At 34.9% G+C, this 19540-nt stretch overlaps 1 protein-coding gene across 10 annotated transcripts; it reads left to right on the forward strand.

Annotated features, from left to right (window-relative positions):
- The first annotated feature begins 1504 nt into the window (after positions 1 to 1504).
- LOC149529060 (ENTH/VHS family protein) lies at positions 1505 to 17649 on the forward strand. 10 transcript variants are annotated; one of them, XM_089811631.1, is made up of 15 exons: positions 1505 to 1812; positions 2047 to 2170; positions 3034 to 3114; positions 3486 to 3537; positions 6782 to 6861; positions 6961 to 7039; positions 7141 to 7224; positions 7414 to 7559; positions 7678 to 8073; positions 8155 to 8193; positions 8392 to 8484; positions 8585 to 8757; positions 15418 to 15620; positions 15828 to 16629; positions 16727 to 17649. In XM_089811631.1, the coding sequence occupies exons 3-15, from the start codon at positions 3080 to 3082 to the stop codon at positions 17194 to 17196; spliced, it is 2652 nt and encodes an 883-aa protein (XP_089667757.1). In that variant the 5' UTR covers positions 1505 to 1812; positions 2047 to 2170; positions 3034 to 3079; the 3' UTR covers positions 17197 to 17649. The 10 variants fall into 10 exon arrangements, with proteins under 10 accessions (XP_089667757.1, XP_089667761.1, XP_089667753.1 ...); XM_089811635.1 differs by having other exon boundaries at positions 8594 to 8757; XM_089811627.1 differs by having other exon boundaries at positions 3037 to 3114.
- The last annotated feature ends 1891 nt before the right edge of the window (positions 17650 to 19540 follow it).

A 19540-nucleotide genomic window follows, 5' to 3' on the forward strand; every position in this document is an offset into this window, starting at 1 on the left:
TAAAATATATTTATATAAAAATTATTATTAATATTTACAATTTACTTAACATATTCATTAAGAAAAATATATAGAAGATGTTAGATATCATTTTCATGGGTCTATTTTTGATTGAATTCATGATTTAAATGGAATAGATGTTTGAAAACGATATCTTTAGGCATCTCTACACAATTTTTTGTAATGATAAATATGATAACATGTTATTACATTAAGTCATTCTTAAAAGAAGAATAAAACAAAGTTATATATTTCATAATAAGCTATAAGTTATAACAAAGTTAAACATTTTCTAACAAGCTATAAGTTATAAATATGATAGCATGTTATTACATTAAATCATTCTTAAAAGGAAAATATAACAGAGTTATACATTTTCTAATAAGTTGTCTAAAAAAAATAAGCTACCATTATTACTATTACTAAAAATATCCTTATCTACATTAAATAATAAAATAAATTCCATACCTATAAATTGATCTAATATTTTTAATAAATATATCTAAAAGAAAAGCACCACTATCAAAAAGGTTACAATAGCTCTTTGTGCACCCTTTAATTATTAATTCTAAATATTGTCAATTTTAGGAAAACTTTAAAACCATATCTTTTAACCCTTTCCCATGTGCATAAATAAATAATAATAATAAGACATATATTTTTTAAAGGTTAAAATCCACAAAATTAACTACAATGTCCTCTTAATAATAATAATATCTATTTTTTAAAGGTTAAAATTTAATCAGTCCACAAAATTAACTACAATGTCCCCTTGATTTACTTTCCCTAGTAACTTTTGAATTGCTCAAATATCTGAAATAAAACATTTTGTACGAACTCAACCGTATGTACATCTCGTAATTTTTGAAGCGGAATCTTACATCACATAATGATCGCCCATATCAATGCACAGTCGCCTTTATAAAGGGAAAATAAAATAAAACGAATGGGCGAACATCGATCGACTGAATAATGAAACTCATCATAATGGAATGAGAGTCAGAGGCATTTAAAGTAATTTTATTTTATTTTATTTTATTAAAAATAAGAACAAAATATTGTTTAGATCTATGCTTTAGGTGGTGCGTTAAACAAAAGCAGGTGGAGTATACATTTTAACGCTTGTTTGGTGGAAAAGCGAAAAAGACTTCGCCGCCTCCCTTTTTGACCCCACCATTCTAGAAGAAAAGAAAAGAGAAGGAAAACAACTCCTTTACCCACTTATTCCGCCTAAATGGAAGCCTGATTAGAGTCTAATTAGAATCTCCTCGTTCCAATTCAAACATACCTGGCAGTTGGCAAAACCCCTATAGATATCTCCACCCTCTAAATTTAGCTGACCGTAACTAAACCTCTCTAAATCTACCGGACGGCCAAATTGACTGAAATGTTTGCCGTCGTCTTGGCCGTTTCCCGGCAACCGACAGTGTTTTGACCTGACGTTTGAGAAACAGGACATGTGAAAAATAATATGTTTAAATTGCCGAATTATTAATGTTTTTCTGTCGCTTGCCAGCTGCATATTTTTTTTTTCCGTGCCAGGGGCATTTTCTCTGTCAATCTTCTTTTATGAAAACCCTTCTCATTTGATGCCAGATCCATACAAAATCTGGCATAAGACAGGGTGGAATTGATCGGGAGCGGCTCAGGAGGTCACGTCTCAGTGGAAACGGTGGAGTTTCGTCAGATCGAGTTGGACGTGGCGATTTTGTGGAGACTGTCTTGCCGAATTCAGTTCCTTGCTGTTTCGTAGGGTTCTGAAGAGTATTTGTGGCGGATCGGGCGAAGTGAGGGCAGCGGGGCATAGCAGAGGTGAGCTATTTGTTCTTGTCGGTCAATTAATCGGTCTAATGCATTATCGTACGCGTTTTCCTCCGTTGAATTTTATCTGTAGTATTGAGCATTCTGTCGATTTGGATTTGTTTGATGGAGATTTTGGCTACGGATTTGATTCATCTGTCGATTTGAGTTGTTTGGTTAAGGTTCTTGGAGATGTATTTGAATATTTTGAGTCACTTTACGTATTGTTTGGACATGGATTTGAAGATTCGTTGGACAGAGTTTGAGGACACAACAATTGATTTTTCTATCGATTTTGAAGTATTTGACGGTGTTTTGTAACATTAATTCGAGGCTTCGATTCATTGTGAGGTATTTAACGGAGTTTTAGGTAATTCAATTTAGACTTCCTTCCATTTGAATCTTCTGACTGAATTTCCGGACACTAATGTGTGGGTTCTGTCATTTTTTAATGTTATTTGACGGAGTATTGAGAATTTAACTTTGAGAATTTTCTAAGTTCAGATTTTCTGGACATGATTTGCGTTCATCAGATAAGTCTTATATTTTCTGACCGCGTTATCGTTGTTTTTGATTTGGAATATTTCGTTTTCTTTGAAATTTGCATTTTCTCCTTTGAATTTCGGGCCGTTGGACTCGTTGGTACGTCATTGACCGATTATCTTGGTATGCATTTTTCTTTAAAAGTTAGGTTTTTCATTTTATTTTCCAAGTTCTTGAATGGACGAAGCTTCTATTCTATATTTTCTTCACTCGATTTTGATCTGAACATTTTTTTTTTTCAAGTTTGTGGCTAAAAGCGCGTTTCTGCTTTGAAATATTGTATTTCTGATCTAGTATCTCCGGGGCTTATGAACTTTACTTTTCGTGGAGCTGATACCTTAATTCTGAAGCTTGCTTACTAATTCAAGTATTCCTTGAAATGAGTTTTGGAACTCATATTTAGGTCATTTGAGTTCTCTTTAATGTGCTCAATTCTCAGCTTGTTTGGTGCTTTTCTCTCAGTTCCTCGTACTCTTCTTTAAGCCATGATTTTGAACTCCTTTCATCTTGATATCGCTTATTGGTAATCTAGTAAAGGATTCTGCTGGCTGTAGATTTAAATTTTAAATTTTAAATTTTTACCTAGAAGGCAGTCTCTTAACTGAAGCGGAACTGCTAGCAATTGTTAATTGTAAGTCCTAAATGGTATCTACAGTTGGATGACGTTTTTCATTATATGCTGTTTTTAAGCAGGAGAAACAGGGTTTTGCTGAAGGTCTGAATTGGTGAGGGCAAGATGAAGAAGGTTTTTGATCAGACTTATAGAGACATGTAAGAACCTTTCTTCTATATTATTAGAGCGTTGTATTAAAATTAAAACCTTTCCTAAATTATTTGAATGATTTCTTTTTTATTTACGCTTGAAGATGAAGATTTTGCCAGGCAGCCCATGCACTTAAACGGATTTGTTTGATTTAGTTATGAATGGGATGATCTGACATTGTTTAATTTTTTTACATGATCGGTGTTATTTAACTTCCTCAATAAATTGAATTTGATCCCAGGTTCTATTAATTTTGGTTACTTTGGAGTATATAGATCAAGGCTAGAATTTTCAATTGATTTTATAGTTTTTGAAATTATAACATGATTCCCTTGGAAGGACCCTGCAATTTATGGTGGATTATTTGAATATTTTGCAGCCGGAGAGAGGTGAATAAAAAAGTTCTGAAGGTGCCTGGAATTGAGCAAAAGGTGAGAAATTAAAAAATTGTTAGACATTTACTTGGCTTATCCACGAGGCAAAAATTGCATTTAGTTTCATGTTTAAGGAACTGTATGTTTTATTTTTGGATTCCTTTAATTAGTTTTCCCTGTTGCAATACATTTACTCACTTGAATTCGCTCAAAGTGATGCTCCTATGAGAGCAGCTTCAGCTAGTTTATAAATATAAGCATATTGATGTAGCAACAATGACGTGCCTTACAGATGGTGCTTTCGTATTTAAGAGTTTGATTCTCAGCCTCTATTCATGGTGGTTATATTGGAATTTTCAAACATTGCATATTTTTGTTCGCCCCTTGTAAACATTGTTGCATTTAAAAGACGACATATTTAATGTTAATAGACTAATAGTCAAGCAGTTCACCAAAAATTGAATTGACAATAAATATTCCAAAGGAATATTTTGAAAGCTAGAAATAACTCAAAAGAGCTTAATCGTAAGTTGGATGTGCCACATTTTCCATTTCTTGCAAAGTTGAGGGTATATCACTAACCTGTGTTCGATTAGCTTCTAGTACTATTTTTCACTTGATCAACTATTCATTTGTAACATTTTTTGATAGCTATTTCCACTTGACCTGATGAATAGCTATTTTTTGATAGCTATTCATAGGCGTTTCCTGTATTAACCTGATTTTAGTAGTAGTAACAAGTCCTCCTCCCTCTCTCTTTCTCCCTCCTTCACTCACTAGTATTCTTCTGATAACTGTATTTGCAATTGAAGTCCTTAATCTTTGTTGGATTTATAAGTGTCCCAGGGTGGTGCTTTTATGTATTAAGGCATTGAATGTCACTTTGATATCATAACCCTCTAACAATTCTACTTGCAAGATTAGTTTTTCATTTGTTTGATTTGTCTTTGATCAACATACAGATAATTTTTGCTCTCGCACTTAAACCATTGTTTGGTCTCTTGAACGGTATAGCATTTGGTGCTTGGAAACATTTACTTATGAGTTGCCTTTTTTAATTCTATTTGATACTTTCATCACATTACTTTTATCTCATCCACTCTTAGATTTCATGTGAAGTTATACACGACTTTGAACTGTGTATACAATATCTTTGCATTGATTTTTTTGTAAAGAAGTTGAAAACAAGGTTGACATGTAGGTTGGTTGCACTTGCCGCATGCACAATTTTTAGTTCTTTCCAGTGCCAATCTCATTATTGTGAATTGTTTTCTAAAGGCTTCTGACATAAATTTTGAAAGATTCTGTACAAAGCCTCTCAGTTGCTATCCTGGTGTAATTTATGGATGTGATAGGCTAAGTTGGATTGTAACTTACTTTCAAGTATATGCTGCAATGTGTTGATGAATATACAAATCAAGCATTCCCTTAATGACTAGAGATTTACTTTGGAGAAGTGCAGAATCACAGATAGATACAGAAAATTCCTATATTGTAACATTATTGAGACCTAAAACAATAATGTTATTAAAACTTATAACTAGCCGAGCACAATTGTAGCTATCCCCTGAACCATAACGTTTGTAAAAAATTGACAAGCCCTCATATTTAGTGACTATAAAAAGAAAATTATAGTTCATTTTGAAGTTAACAAATGTTATTAAACCAGATATATATACAGAAGGTTCTCACCTTTATGGGTGAAAAGTCTGAATCAGCATGAAGAAGTGCACATCTAAACTAGATTAAGTCTTTTAAGATATAAACTTATAGTTACACTAAAGGGAAACATAAGACTCAGAGAGTTTCAATTAGTTCAAGATTGCTGACTGCTGACTATTCTTTATCCAGCTCATTGATATTTCTGTGAACACTAAAATAGTTAAAATAGTGATTTTCTTGCTTTGTTGGATGTTCCTCCACTGCCACCACTTCAAATTTCTGATGTTCAGTGGTGATTCCTAGTTAGACTTGGATGTAGTAGAGGATGGAAGACAAACCCATATGACATCTCTTTTGGTAGCATGCTATTACTTTACACTGAATGAAAATAGCATGTGAGAAATCCACTTACGACCTCAAAGATTCATAATCCAAGTTTGCCTGAGGCTATCACAGAACATAATCCATATCAATGTTAATCCAAGGTCTTCTGGAAGTAATCCTGTTGATTGGACATGCACTTCAATGGTCTACCTAGTTTTGCAAGAGGAAAACAATTTATTGCATATTGTTATCATCATGTAATGCTAGGTCTAAAGTACAAACAGTGTCTTCTCTATCATGCAATTAGAACAAACTAATATTGTTAGTGTCAAAACAATTGTGTGTAGCCCGCAGCTATGTGTTTCCTCATACATCGTATAGAAATTCACACACACTTGGAAGTTAGAACAAAAGACAAAGCCACCTTCATGCAAATTTGAATCAACGTCAATAAGACATTGACGAGATTTGGTGGTTCTACCAAGGAATCCATTATTAATCTTCGTCATCACTAGTGATTCATGCTTATTACTCAAGTGATCAATCACATCCTATGTTTATAACTTGTTTATTATTCCACAGAAAACAAAACCTTAGCAAACCACCTTGCATGAATGTCAGGTTTTATACATGATTTCTTACTGCATGTTGAATGCAATTGCCTTATTCAATTTCTATTCTATGTTCTGACAGGCTGATCTCATTGGATTCTTCATCATCTTTATCCTGTTAAGTCTTGAATCCTGATTCAACTCTGGCGCCTTTTTGTCAAATTGCCTTGCATATTTTTTGCTGTATGTTGTCTACTTCTTACAGTCCATCATATCGCTACAATCTCTCTCATCAGTTAATTATTTTGCCTTTCCAGTTTTAAGCATTTTTAATCATGCTTCTCCATCCTTATCATACAAAATCTACCTGTACATCTTTTCCTTGGAAATAACATTAAAAGGTTTTCTAGATCTTCTCGACTGATAATATGAAGGCTTATTATTATCAGTAACTGGTACAATCTTATTTCCAAATTTTACAACCTGTTTTGCTGAAAATTATTTATCCTGCAGAAATTAGTAAATGATATAAACTCCAGTACTGATGAATTTTATAACAATGGAAATACCAATACCTATAAGGTTTTGCATGTTACATTCAACAAATTTTTAAACTTGACCATGAAGGAAGGTGAAATAGGTTGATACTGTCTCTTTTTAAGACATTGGATTCATTGTGATGGAATTTGTTAAGCTGCACCAACTTAATTTGATTTAAAAATGCATGTACTTAATACATTCCCTTGATTTTGATTGTCTGCCAGGTACTCGATGTTACAAGCAATGAGCCATGGGGTCCGCATGGATCTGTAATGGCTGATATTGCACAAGCCACTAGAAATTAGTAAGAATCTTTGGTTTGGACAAATTTTTCTTACGATGGGTTTGCTATTTTCTGTTAAAAAGTAATTAAAGTTCAGACAACTAATTTTGTTTTTTGTAGTCCTGAATATCAGATAATCATGTCTGTGCTTTGGAAAAGGCTGAATGATACTGGTAGAAACTGGCGCCATGTTTATAAGGTAAGATGCTGCTGTATCTTCTGAACCTGATGTCACATTTTTAGAGGAGTTGTTTGATGTTTACAAAGTTTTACATTATCACTAACAGTTAAGTGTTGCAGTCTTTGACAGTTCTTGACTATTTAGTAGGAAATGGCTCAGAACGTGTTATTGATGATCTTCGAGAGCATGCCTACCAAATTTCGGTAATATTGATTTCTATTGTGACTATTTTAAGTAATGGTAACACAGGAATTGCTTATTGGTACCAAAGAAATCTTAAAAAGATATGATGTTATATCATCAGCTTCCCTTTGGGTTTGATAGCATTAATAACTTAAATTTATTTTGAATGTGGTTTTTGTTAATCTGTGTCAATGTCTACTTGATTGCAGACTCTCTCCGATTTCCAGTATGTTGATTCCCATGGAAAGGACCAAGGACAGAATGTTAGAAAGAAGGCCCAGGCCATTGTTGCTCTTATCAATGACAAAGAGAGAATACGAGAAGTGAGAGAGAAGGCTGCTGCTAATAGAGACAAGTAAGCTTCATCATAGAGGATGTATAGATCATTTCAAGTGTTTTGTGAATGTTTGGCAATATACTTTGGAAAGGGATTTGAGAAAACAAGTTCATTTTCTTGAAAATTTTGGTTGTAGATTCCGAGGAGCCTCAGCAACTGGAGGTATGTATAAGCCAAGTTCATATTCAAGTACTGGAGGTGGTTATCGTGGCGATCCATATGAGGAAGACCGATATGGAAGTCGTGGAGGGAGAGATGATGATAGAAATGGATATGGGAGAGAAAGGGAATGGGACAGGTATAAAGATGATGACAAATATGGTAGGAACGGAGATTCTTATGGTAAGGATGGAGACCGTTATGGTAGAGATGGTGGTGAACGTTACAGTCGAGATGGGGAGCGCTATAGAGATGACGAGTATGGTCCAGGTAAGGATAATGAAGAGGACCGTTATGGCTCAAGAAAAGGTGATAGAAGCTACGACAAAGAGAAAGATCATGCCTATGAAGACGATGAACGATATTCTTCAAGGTCTGTTTTACTTTTAATTGATATTTTGGACAAAAACTTCTCTTTCGTTTGCTAGTGCACCAATACCATTTCTTGTTTCAGGAATGGAGGCAGAACTAGTGATTATGGGCCAGATGAAAGGTATTCTTTGCATATGCCTGTCTTGATACTTGAATTAGCTATTGTTGGAAGTGCAAGTGCAAACTATATATGTGAAGATATGGGAGATTCGCATGCTTATTTGTTTCTTCTTGGCATCTGTTCACTGAGATAATTGGTTATATATTTTCACATAGATAGTGGTACTAGTGGAAATTAATGAAATTTCCCTACCTGAAGGTATGAGCGAAAACTGTCAGGAGGAAAAATGGGAGCTCCTCCAAGTTATGAAGAATCAGTTAATGATTCTGTTCATCGCCAAAGTGATGAAAGGTAATCTGAAATTATCATGTCTGTCTGAAGGTACTGAATCTAATTAGCCCAATTAATATTTTTTTAAAGTTATAGCACATATCTCACTTATGCCTTTTAGCGAGGCTAGGGATGGAGGAAGTCTGGCAGCAAGTGTAGCAAAAGCTACCACCCGACAGGCTACAAAAAGTCAAGGTCAAGATGCTCCAGCCATTGCAGAGAATGTTGAGACTTCTACAAGTGTTCCGTCTGACAGCTTCGATGATTTTGATCCACGTAATTCCTTTACTGCAGGTAATAATATCACATCTAATTGCTTTAATGGTGATCATTTTATTTGGTCAAGAAATTGGTTAATTCCTTATATTGCCTAAAACAAAATGATTTAATCAGCTACATTTTTGGGAAAATTTAGAACATCTAATTGTAACACAATTCTCAGCATCTGCCCAGATTTTTCATGTCTGACTAATTTCTTATAATTGATGGGAAGTTGAACATGAGGTTGGTTTCCTTCCTGTTTTAGGCTTTCTCTGATATTTCTGTGGATATTCGAGCTTTGTTTTGCTTCCTTATTATAGTTGCATTTGTCTTAATGTCAGTGCTTCCCATTTTGCCGAATTGCTTGTCAGCTGCAATTGGCTTGCCACTAAAAACATTTAAATGAGGGTTCACACCTTTGTTCAAATTGAATTAATTGCCCTTATTTGGAGACTCTTTCAATCTACTCGAGTAAATTGCTCAAACAATCCTGAAGTTATCCACAGTCATTCAAACGGTGTGAACTCTGGCTCTCATTTAGGAGCTTGTTTTAAAGTTTTAAATCATCAATAGTGGGTTTCATTTGGTACTCTTTTAACTAGAATTATTTATGGGGCTCTAGCATCTTTGCAAATTGCATATTTATTATTTTGTTCTTTTTGGCACGCATTTACTGCAGTCGTCTTCAGTCTAAAGAGATAACCATTCTAGACAGTAGGCAAATAATATTGTTATATAATTCTTGGTAGTTCATTATTAGCCATCTCGATAGTAGGCAAAGAGTATACATTATTGCCGCTGTTGGTAGGTCATTGCATTGTTCTATGTACTCTCAGGGCACAATTCAATTCCAAATAATTAAGAAACATCAGAACTTTCTCTAGTTGGTTAAAGGTTTTGCATGCTATATAAGAAACATGAGGAACCTGTCAGCTGTTGGGGTTCAACTTGTCCATGTGCAAGGTCCTTTATGTTCAACTTGTTAGAGCTCGTAATAGGTCATTGACTCATTAACACAATAGACTTGCTTGCTGTGTTGATTGCACTGTGTATATAGTATACTGTATATAATATGCCTAAAGTTTCCATGTATAGGATTTTTCAGGCATTCTGTATGCTTTTTGTTTGTGATATGTGTGTTGGACTTGTCCTTAGTCCTTGCTAAAATCAGGTTCATCCAGCTTGCAAGTTGGAATGCAAAATAAATTGATTACCCATTTACTTGTTAATTCTGTGGGAGTTGGAATTGTACATTTGCTGCAAGTACTCTCTGATATTGTGTGTCAGGCTCATTGAACATGACAAAAACATGAGACTCGGAAGAATACGTAAAAAATGCTTAAATCTGACCATCTGACCATCTGACCACCTGACACGGAACTTATGACAAGAGTGGTCTTTCTGTCCTGTAACTTCTGTAGTTTGTTGTGTGCATCCTGCAACTATGGCTGAAGAGATGGTTTTGCTGTCCTGCAGCTGTTGTAAATTGCTGGTTAATTTGCATGGCTGCTATGGGAAGTTATTTTGCCCTTTGCAGTTGCTTTAGGTTGCTGGTTGCCTTCTGCAGCTGCTGCATTTAGGTTTTTTGTGGTCATAGAGGGAAGATAACTTGTTGATTATTGGAGGTCTCAAATAATCTGTACGATGTGTAGATGAAAGAGACATTTGCAACTTCTTGTAATTTAGACGGATATGTAATTTTTATGATGATTTTAAATTTACCATTAATACATTTCATGTTTATTGTGTTGTGTTACTTTTCTGTTCAAATCTAATAGAAAACACTTTACCAGCATTTTAGAGTCTCATTTGATATGTCTTGTATGTCTTGTAGTATTATGCATGAAATTGATATTTGTTTCAAGGAATTCATGTTGCTGAGTTTAAGTTAAAATTGGATTTGGCCAGTTATGGGAAGCCTTAAGTCAACACATGACAATGGCAAGCCAATCCTTATGCTTGGAGATAAAGTAACTGGGTCTGTTTAGTGTAGAAATGGGTACCCATGCGAGATGATAGCCTGATAATCTTTTCAGTTTTTGTCAACCACATTCTGCAGATGATGAAATTCTGAAAAAGCGAATAGCTTCAAATGTATTTTGTAATATAAATAGAGTTCATTTATTCATAAGCACTATATAAGATTTGCTAAGTCTGGGTGATTGCATAAAATGACTCAAAACATGATTTCAAATTGTAGTCTATACTTAATTACAACCTTGTTTGAAGCTTAAGGAATTGCATAAAATATGAAAGAAAACAGGTTATGTATGGTAGTGCTTCAATTGATCTGTGCTTGAGAGATGATATGTTGTTTCCTTAATTGTCAACATGACTTTGCATCTATGAGCCTCTTCAAAAATGGCTTACAAGAGGCGCTATTTATAGATTGAGAAAATGATTGATCAAGGATTGAGATTGATCTAGGAGACCAATGGATGGAGTTAATTGAGAGGATAGGGAGAATGAGAAGAGTCCAAGTGATACCCTGTGATTGCTGTGGTCAAAGAGATTCAAGATCAAAGGGATATTTGGATGGTCAATATTGTTTTAGGAAATGTTGACGTGTTATGATTGTTTTGGGAAAATTGATGGATGAAATTTAGATTTGATGAGAAGATTTTGTGGGGAAATACAAAGCATGGGTTATGAACATGAATGGCATGCATGTTTTATTATGGTTAAGTATGCTTAGAAATGTGTGAGTGAGTGTATCAGTTAACTAGTTGATTTTAGTCAACTAATGGTTTGAGATGGAATTTTTCAGAAATTACATAGATAAACTGTGGTCATAAATTTTTGGAAGTTATAGAATGTGAGGGATGAACTTATTAAATGAATCTCGAATTTATTTAATCAAGGGCGGACTATAGAGGAAAAGGGGATGATTAACCAATTAGAATATAGAGTTCATTTATTCATAAGCACTATATAAGATTTGCGAAGTCTGGGTGATTGCATAAAATGACCCAAAACATGATTTCAAATTGTAGTCTATACTTAATTACAACCTCGTTTGAAGCTTAAGGAATTGCACAAAATATGAAAGAGAACAAGGGTTCTCTTACCCACACCTCAAAATATGAAAGAAAACAAGGGTTCTCTCACTCACACCTCCTAATTGCACAGGCAAGTTGTGTATGGTAGTGCTTCAATTGATCTGTGCTTGAGAGATGATATGTTGTTTCCTTAATTGTCAATGTGACTTTGCATCTATGAGCCTCTTCAAAAATGACTTACAAGAGGCGCTATTTATAGATTGAGAAAATGATTGATCAAGGGTTGAGATTGATCTAGGAGATCAATGGATGAAGTTAATTGAGAGGATAGGGAGAGTGAGAAGCGTCCAAGTGATACCCTGTGATTGCTGTGGTCAAAGAGATTGAAGATTAAAGGGATATTTGGATGGTCAATATTGTTTTAGGAAATGTTGATGTGTTATGATTGTTTTGGGAAAATTGATGGATGAAATTTAGATTTGATGAGAAGATTTTGTGGGGAAATACAAAGCATGGGTTATGAACATGAATGGCATGCATATTTTATTATGGTTAAGTATGCTTAGAAATGTGGGAGTGAATGTATCAGTTAACTAATTGACTTTAGTCAACTAATTGATTTTAGTGAATGTATCAGTTAACTAATTGATTTTAGTCAACTAATGGTTTGAGATGGAATTTTTAAATTACATAGATAAACTGCAGTCATAAATTTTTGGAAGTTATAGGATGTGAGGGATGAACTTATTAAATGAATCTCGAATTTATTTAATTAAGGGCGGACTATAGAGGAAAAGGGGACGATTAACCAATTAAAATAAATTGCTGGAGTATATTTAATTAATGTTAGTGAGATGATTGGAAAGGCAGGTTTTCATTTGATTTAATCAAATGCTGGAAGAGTGTAAAGCTTAATGTGATTAGGTTGTGGACAAGTGCAATATCCCCTTTCTGAAATGGAATCAAATAAAGAAAAAGTAATAAAAGTAAAACATTTCAAAAATAATAAAACATAATATAATGTAATTACAAGTTATTAAGTTTAATGAAGGTCAAGAGGCAAGCAACAAAGAGTTGTGACCCTTTAAACATGAGATATAAATGGGAGAAGAGTTTGTTTGAAAGGAAGATATATTGAAATAGTATGAATATGAGAAAATTTTCAAATTGTGATATTGCTATCAGGATTTAACTGTGTAGTATTTGAGTCAAACTCATTGACCCATGTATCATGAGTAGTGATTCACGCATGAATCCATTTCTCATGAGAATAAATGGAACACTTAGCACTCATTGGATCTAGGTGATGCTCACAGATGGATTCATGTGTGAATCACTACTCATGATTCATGGGTCAATGAGTTTGACTCAAAAACTACACAGTTAAATCCTGATAGCAATATCACAATTTGACTTGCTGTGGAAAATATCTCCTACTTATCAACGCTTCTGTTGTCAAATAGTTGAAGAGATAACTGCTCAGGATTCTGAACACATTGGAATATTTTAAAGATGAAGTATCTCAAAATGCTGAAGCCATTAGGAAAGATTTAGTAAATTCACATTCTTTATTATCATTTCTTATTAATTGTCAAACTCAAATTTTAATCAGTGCCTTATATTATGTGGATATTTAATATATGCAAATGCTTCATCTAGCACTTATTGTGCCGACACATGTTTTTGAAGCCAATTAGATATGGAAAAACACTAAATTTCTTATGACTTTTGTAATTGATTGAATATAAAGTTATTAACCATACAGTATTCCTTACTGTCATGGCATCACCCAATATAAACAACTCAACCAATGAAGTATCATTTTATGTTTTAATTAAGACAGACATCTTATGATGCTGAATCATATCTAGAAAGTTTCATCATGAATTGTTAATCCTTAGTTTTCCGTCTGTGGCAGGGAAAGTGCATTTGTAGTTTAATAAATTGAATACATCAATAAAAAAGGCTTGTCTAACCTTCACATGCTGGCCACTATATCTATTGCAACTCTATTTTGTCAGAATATAATTTAGGAAAAGTTTAGTTATATTCTAATATTTAACTGTACTGGAATTATGCCTTAATGTATTTTTGTGACAATTAGGAAATGCATGCCATGATAGGATGTCTCTAATTTACAGTAGAATATAGAACATTTGTCTTCCAGCAATTTGTTAATTGAATGAAAGTGATTTTTTCGAATAATTTATTGACATCTCTTTGGTTCCATTATTTATATTCTAAGTGGGAGAATTTGTAGCAGCATGGAATGTGAGAACTTTACCAAGATTCATACTGCCCAAAATTCCTGTTGTGAAGCTTATGTTTGAGAGAAATAAGGGATTATCATGTCTTTGTCTCACACCAGCTCCCATTTCTACACTATTAAAATTTTTTAGGTATAATTTTTTCAGTGCTACCATAGAAGGGGAAAATAAGAAAGTTGATAATTTTTGATAGGCAGGAAATAAAATGAATCAATAATGCCACATGCTTTTTATAGTGAACATTTCAAGTGCTACTAGATGTCCCTCTCTTTGGACCAGGTTGAATGGAGAATCTTCATGGTCTAACTGTAATACATGGATGCGATACTTTACATTAAATATAGTTGATATCAATCTTTCACGGTCTGTGCATATTGTTGAGCAGTCTTTCAGAATAAACTGTGTATTTTTTATTCAAATTGACGTTTCATGTCACGCCCAGTGATCTATCATCAGGAAGAGGAAAAAGTGATTACTGAATTGCAGATCTATCCTTAGTCATCAATCACTTAAGTTTATAGGGATAGATCTGCAATTTAGTAATCACTTTTCCCTCTTCCTGATGATGGATCACTGGGTTTCAGATCTATCCTTATAAAGAGTCATCAATCACTTCTAAGTTTATAAGGATAGATCTGCAATTTAGTAATCACTTTTTCCTCTTCCTGATGATGGATCACTGGGTTTCATCCGAAATGCAAAAGAAGTACACAATTTATTTTAAAAGATTGTTCAGTAAACATTAAATGTGTCCAATGTTTTTTCTTTGAACTACAGTTAGTTTGAAAATAGGAATGATTATGGAGCTGAAACTATATACATTATCAGGAAATGTCAAATTTATCAAGAATTAATTCAAGTTACTTTTGAACATACCCAATGTGCTTTTGGGTAGAACTCAAAATGAAACATGTCAACAACTCAAAATGAACATGAACATCTCATGAAATTTTTACCTACAACTACCATTTTTCAGAAGCTTCATGTTTCAGTTCTAAGTCTGTAGGTTGGTTGGTTTTGATAATATCTTTGAATGCCACAAGGTTCTGTCCAAAATAAGGCCGGAGGTTAAGTAGCATGTTCCCTTCAGGTTTGGGACCCTGCATTCTTATAGCTAAGTTGCTCTGGAGGGTATCAAGTGCAATATGTTTGGTTTGAAGGGGTTTGGGGTTCTAATTTATTACTCAAGTGTAGTCTGAGGTTAAATAATTTAGTTGTTCGATTTTGTTTCTCAAGTGCGTTCTATTTGAGTAAAAGGGATTGGTTGTTGTAGTTTTTTTTTCACACATTGAGTTCAAATATTTTGTTCATATTGGATACTGAAATTTCTGCAGAGGTTTTTTGTTGAGTTGGATGCAAGACTTATCTTGCTTGATTTGAAAAATATTGCCCGTCTTAATAAACTCAGCCATGTTTTCTTGAAACAGTGCCCCCTGCTGTCACATCATCCCAGATGGATTTTGATTTGTTTGGTCCATCCTCTGAGCCATTAGCTCTTCCAGCACCTACAACTACAGTTTTACCGAATAGCACATCCAGTAATGGGCTAAGCTCAGCAGCTGATCTGTTTGGAGATGCCAATTTTGGCTCAAGTTTTACTGCTACAACTGCTCCTAGTTCTCATAATCAGGTAAATGTTGTTAATAGTTTGCTGTCATGTATAGTGTACTCTATTGTGCAACTTTCGTTCCCCTATTAACATCTTTCTACTTAGACTTTATTTTATCTTGGTAACATTGACAAATCTGGGCGTTCAGAATAATCGCTCTGTATTTGGTTTAGTTTATGTTTTACATTTTTGAGTTGTTAATTAAATAATTTTGTCCACCTAAAACAGCCAAGTGAAAATCCTTTTGGCGAGTCTCCTTTTAAGGTGTCATCAACTTCACCACAAGATCCTTTTGCTGTGCAAACAGACAGCAGTTCAATTTCCTCAGCCCTTCCCTTGAGCACTGAGAACAATACAGCATTTGGAACTTTCTCAGCTACTTCTGGTCCAAGGACTGAAGGTGCAGGTAGTTTTGGTCTTTCGGATGCTTTTCAAACAGCACCACCTAATCCTTTTGGGGCTCTCCTGCCAGCACATGGTGCAGGTCCTTCAGATCTTTACCAGTTAGAGACACACATGCAAGATTCATCACAGATGCAAGCACCAATTCAGATGCAAGCACATGTGCAGCCTACGCCAATGCAGATGCAAGCACATGTGCAGCCTGCGCCAATGCAGATGCAAACACATGTGCAGCCTGCACCATTGCAGATGCAATCATCAATGCAGATTCAAACACAGACACTTCCTGCACCGATGCAGATGCAATCACAGATGCAGCCCACACCAACACTGATGCAAGCACCTATACAGATGCAAATACAGCCACAGTCTGCACCAATGCATATGCAAGCTCCTCTGCAGATGCAGACACAGCCACAACCTTTAGCATTTGAATTTTCTCAACCTCAATCTACTCATAGAACTATTTCTATGAAGACGCCAGATCAGCCAATCATGCAGGTCACACAGACACAAAATGTTAATTCAAACAATCAAGGGAAATCTCAGCAAAAGAAATTCGAACCAAAATCAGCAGTTTGGGCTGATACATTAAGCAAGGGTCTTGTTGATTTGAATATTTCTGGACGTAAGTTTTATTTTTATTTTTATAAAAAGCATGGTTTTTATGTTTTACTGTAACCACAGTAGTAGCATACTGAGCTTGCCAGCTGTTGTCTCTGCAGCCAAAATTAATCCTCTGGCAGACATTGGAATTGATCTAGATTCACTCAACAGGCTGGAGAAAAGAAGGGAGGCAAAGGAGAGAACGTCTACTGGGTCTGGGTCTGTGACATCAAGTAGTTTATCAATGGGAAAAGCCATGGGATCAGGTACTGGCCTGGGCCGAGCAGGTGCAAGTGTACTGTCTACTCCACCTGCACCAATGGTTAATCCAATGGGTATGGGCATGGGCACAAGTGGTTATGGTATGGGACCAGTTCCTAACATGAGTATGGGTGCTGGTATGGGAATGGGCATGGGCATGGGTATGGGGATGACTATGCGACCTGGCATAGGACTGAATCCAGCAATGCCTGGAATGGGAATGAGGCCCCCCATGAGCATGCCACCGACATCTGGAATTGGAATGAACCCAATGATGGGCATGGGTGGCTATACTACACAACAGCAGCAATATCCTGGGTATAGATGAGGCTTGTTTTGCATGAAGCATACTGCATTGGCTTGCTTCATTTGTGAGTTTGGCATCTGCAGCAAAGCAGGTTAGACAGATATTACAGAATCTGTTGGGGTGGCAATATTACTCTACAACATCAGAAGCACCATCCTCTGATGCAGGCTTAGATTGAGGCTTTACGTGATATTCCCTGACCAATACATCTGTTAAAATAGGTGTTATTGTTTGGCATGTGTGTACTCATCCATGATAATGGACAGCAAGCTCTTGTATGGTTTGTAATTGTGATGTCTTAAAGGGATGGTCTCTCAGGTTCGTCTCTACTACTTCTTGACTAATGATTCTATAATTATAACTGTAGCTGAGAGGAGCTTGCAAATGATCGTAAATTCTTTGTCATTTGATCCTCCCATTTGGAGGATGGTTTTGACGTAAGTGATTCTTATATATTTTGAAGTTCATTTTTCAGTAGGCTTTATATTTCCTTTACCTTGCAATACACCTCTATATAGATTTTAATTTCAAATTCATTTTGATTGTTCATCTTTCAGCTGTATTTCTTGCTTGAATGTATTATTGCTAATCTGTTTTTGGCAGTTTGTATTCTACTGGAAGTCTTGATTGACTATTTGGTTTCGTATAATTGGGTCAGTAACGTTTTTGATATCATCATGATAAAAATGTGTGTTAGGTTGTTATTATGAAATCCTATACCTGTTAATGTGGCTTCTGTTGGAGAAGAGTCTCAGGTTTCAAAAGTCAACATTACTATTTGTAACGTTATGGACAAAAGCAAGAGCCATCTGCTGTGTAGATTGTTAGGATGTTTTCTACGCCACCTCATGGTTTGATGATCAAGTTTGCTATTGCATTGCTAATTCAGATCTTTCATGAACTTCTTGAGCTTGTGTTTAGAGTTAAGGCTTCTGGGGCGGTCTTTCTGGGTAATAGTTTGTTGTTCATTTTTCCTTTCTCCCTTTCCTTGCATCCTTGCTAACAGTTTTATATCATATGCGGCTATATTTTGAATCCCATTGGCCTTTTGTGGTAACAAAGTGGACGTTAATATATTTTGTCATTCTTTCATTTTGAAGGTGCATTAATCTAAGGTACTTTGTATTAGATTTAATGTTTAGACATCTTTGGTCCTATTTCTGTAGTTGTCTCAACCTAATTATGTATTTTTCTGAATGATAGCTACATTTATGCTGAGGTGAATTTGGATGGAATGTAAATTAGCTGTAGTATCTTTAATAGAGATTTCTATTAAATGGAGAGATGTTAATTGAAGGTGTCTGTCTATATTCTAATTGTTTATCAATTTTTTCCTTGCCTTGATTAAGGTTAATACTTTTCTTAAATTTGTAAATATGGCAAAAATGACACATGAATGAAAACACCTCCTACCCTTTACCTACGAGGGAGATATTTCAGTCTTATTGAAAGCCTGGCAAGTATAATGTCGTGACACGTTTCTTTCCATATTATACAAAATTGTGACTCCATTAACAATTTGAATTTGGTACCTGTGGAATTCTAATACAGATATAATAAATGATATTTTGATGTAAGGTACCCTTTATTGGAATTATATCCAAAAAAGTTGAAAAAAGGAAGTGGCGGTTGTATACCGCCACTATGCCATTTTTCTAACTCGACCATTTAAGAGTCTGATCAGCCTATGCATGCATTATTAGAAGGCTGTTTGACGTTCTATACGAATACGAATACATGCAGGTTGTTACACTCTTCCGGCATTCTCTGATATCATCTTCCGCGAATCAGTTAGAGTCTGATATGTTTCTGCTAGGATGCTGTGATGTTCTTTAATAATAGGAAACTGTCAAACAAACATATTTGTATGTTATACTATAATAACAGATCCACAAATTGATGTACTATATGAATTTTTCCCTTTTCCCTCTAATGATCTTTAGCTGTTTGGATAAGAACACCACCCCATTGGACGACCTCTTCCTTGACTTATATGTCGAATAGTAAATATCCGTCGTCATATGCAAAATGTATACTACAAAATGTGGTACGTTGGGATTCCTTTTTCTTCGTTTTTACCAAATTTTATTTATCCTATGACGCTAAAGTCAGTTATCTAGTATCTGATTGTTAGGTTTGATGTCGTATTCTCCCTCAACGAGCTTGGACTTTGCTGGCAAGGATGGATAAGAGAACAGCCAAAGTCTGTTTTATTGGCGTACATGAACCGTTTGAAATTAAAAACTAATCGGGTTTAGATATAAAATAAACAGTAGTGGTATGTTTGAGAATAAAAACCCTTGCTAGTCGCAACTCATCGACATCATCACGTGTAGCTTGAATTTTTTTTCACGCTTCCAACATT

The sequence above is a fragment of the Cupressus sempervirens genome, chromosome 11 (assembly GCF_028749045.1).
Source record: "Cupressus sempervirens isolate cs-2001-9-10 chromosome 11, ASM2874904v1, whole genome shotgun sequence".
In the NCBI taxonomy this organism is placed as follows: Eukaryota; Viridiplantae; Streptophyta; class Pinopsida; order Cupressales; family Cupressaceae; genus Cupressus; species Cupressus sempervirens.

Bases quoted from the DNA above. Each gene is read 5' to 3' on its own strand.
- LOC149529060 (XM_089811631.1), top strand. From the start codon at position 3,080: ATGAAGAAGGTTTTTGATCAGACTTATAGAGACAT. The intron at 7,040-7,140 runs GTAAGATGCTGC...TAAGTGTTGCAG, and splicing joins ACTGGCGCCATGTTTATAAG to TCTTTGACAGTTCTTGACTA. The intron at 16,630-16,726 runs GTAAGTTTTATT...TTGTCTCTGCAG, and splicing joins TGATTTGAATATTTCTGGAC to CCAAAATTAATCCTCTGGCA.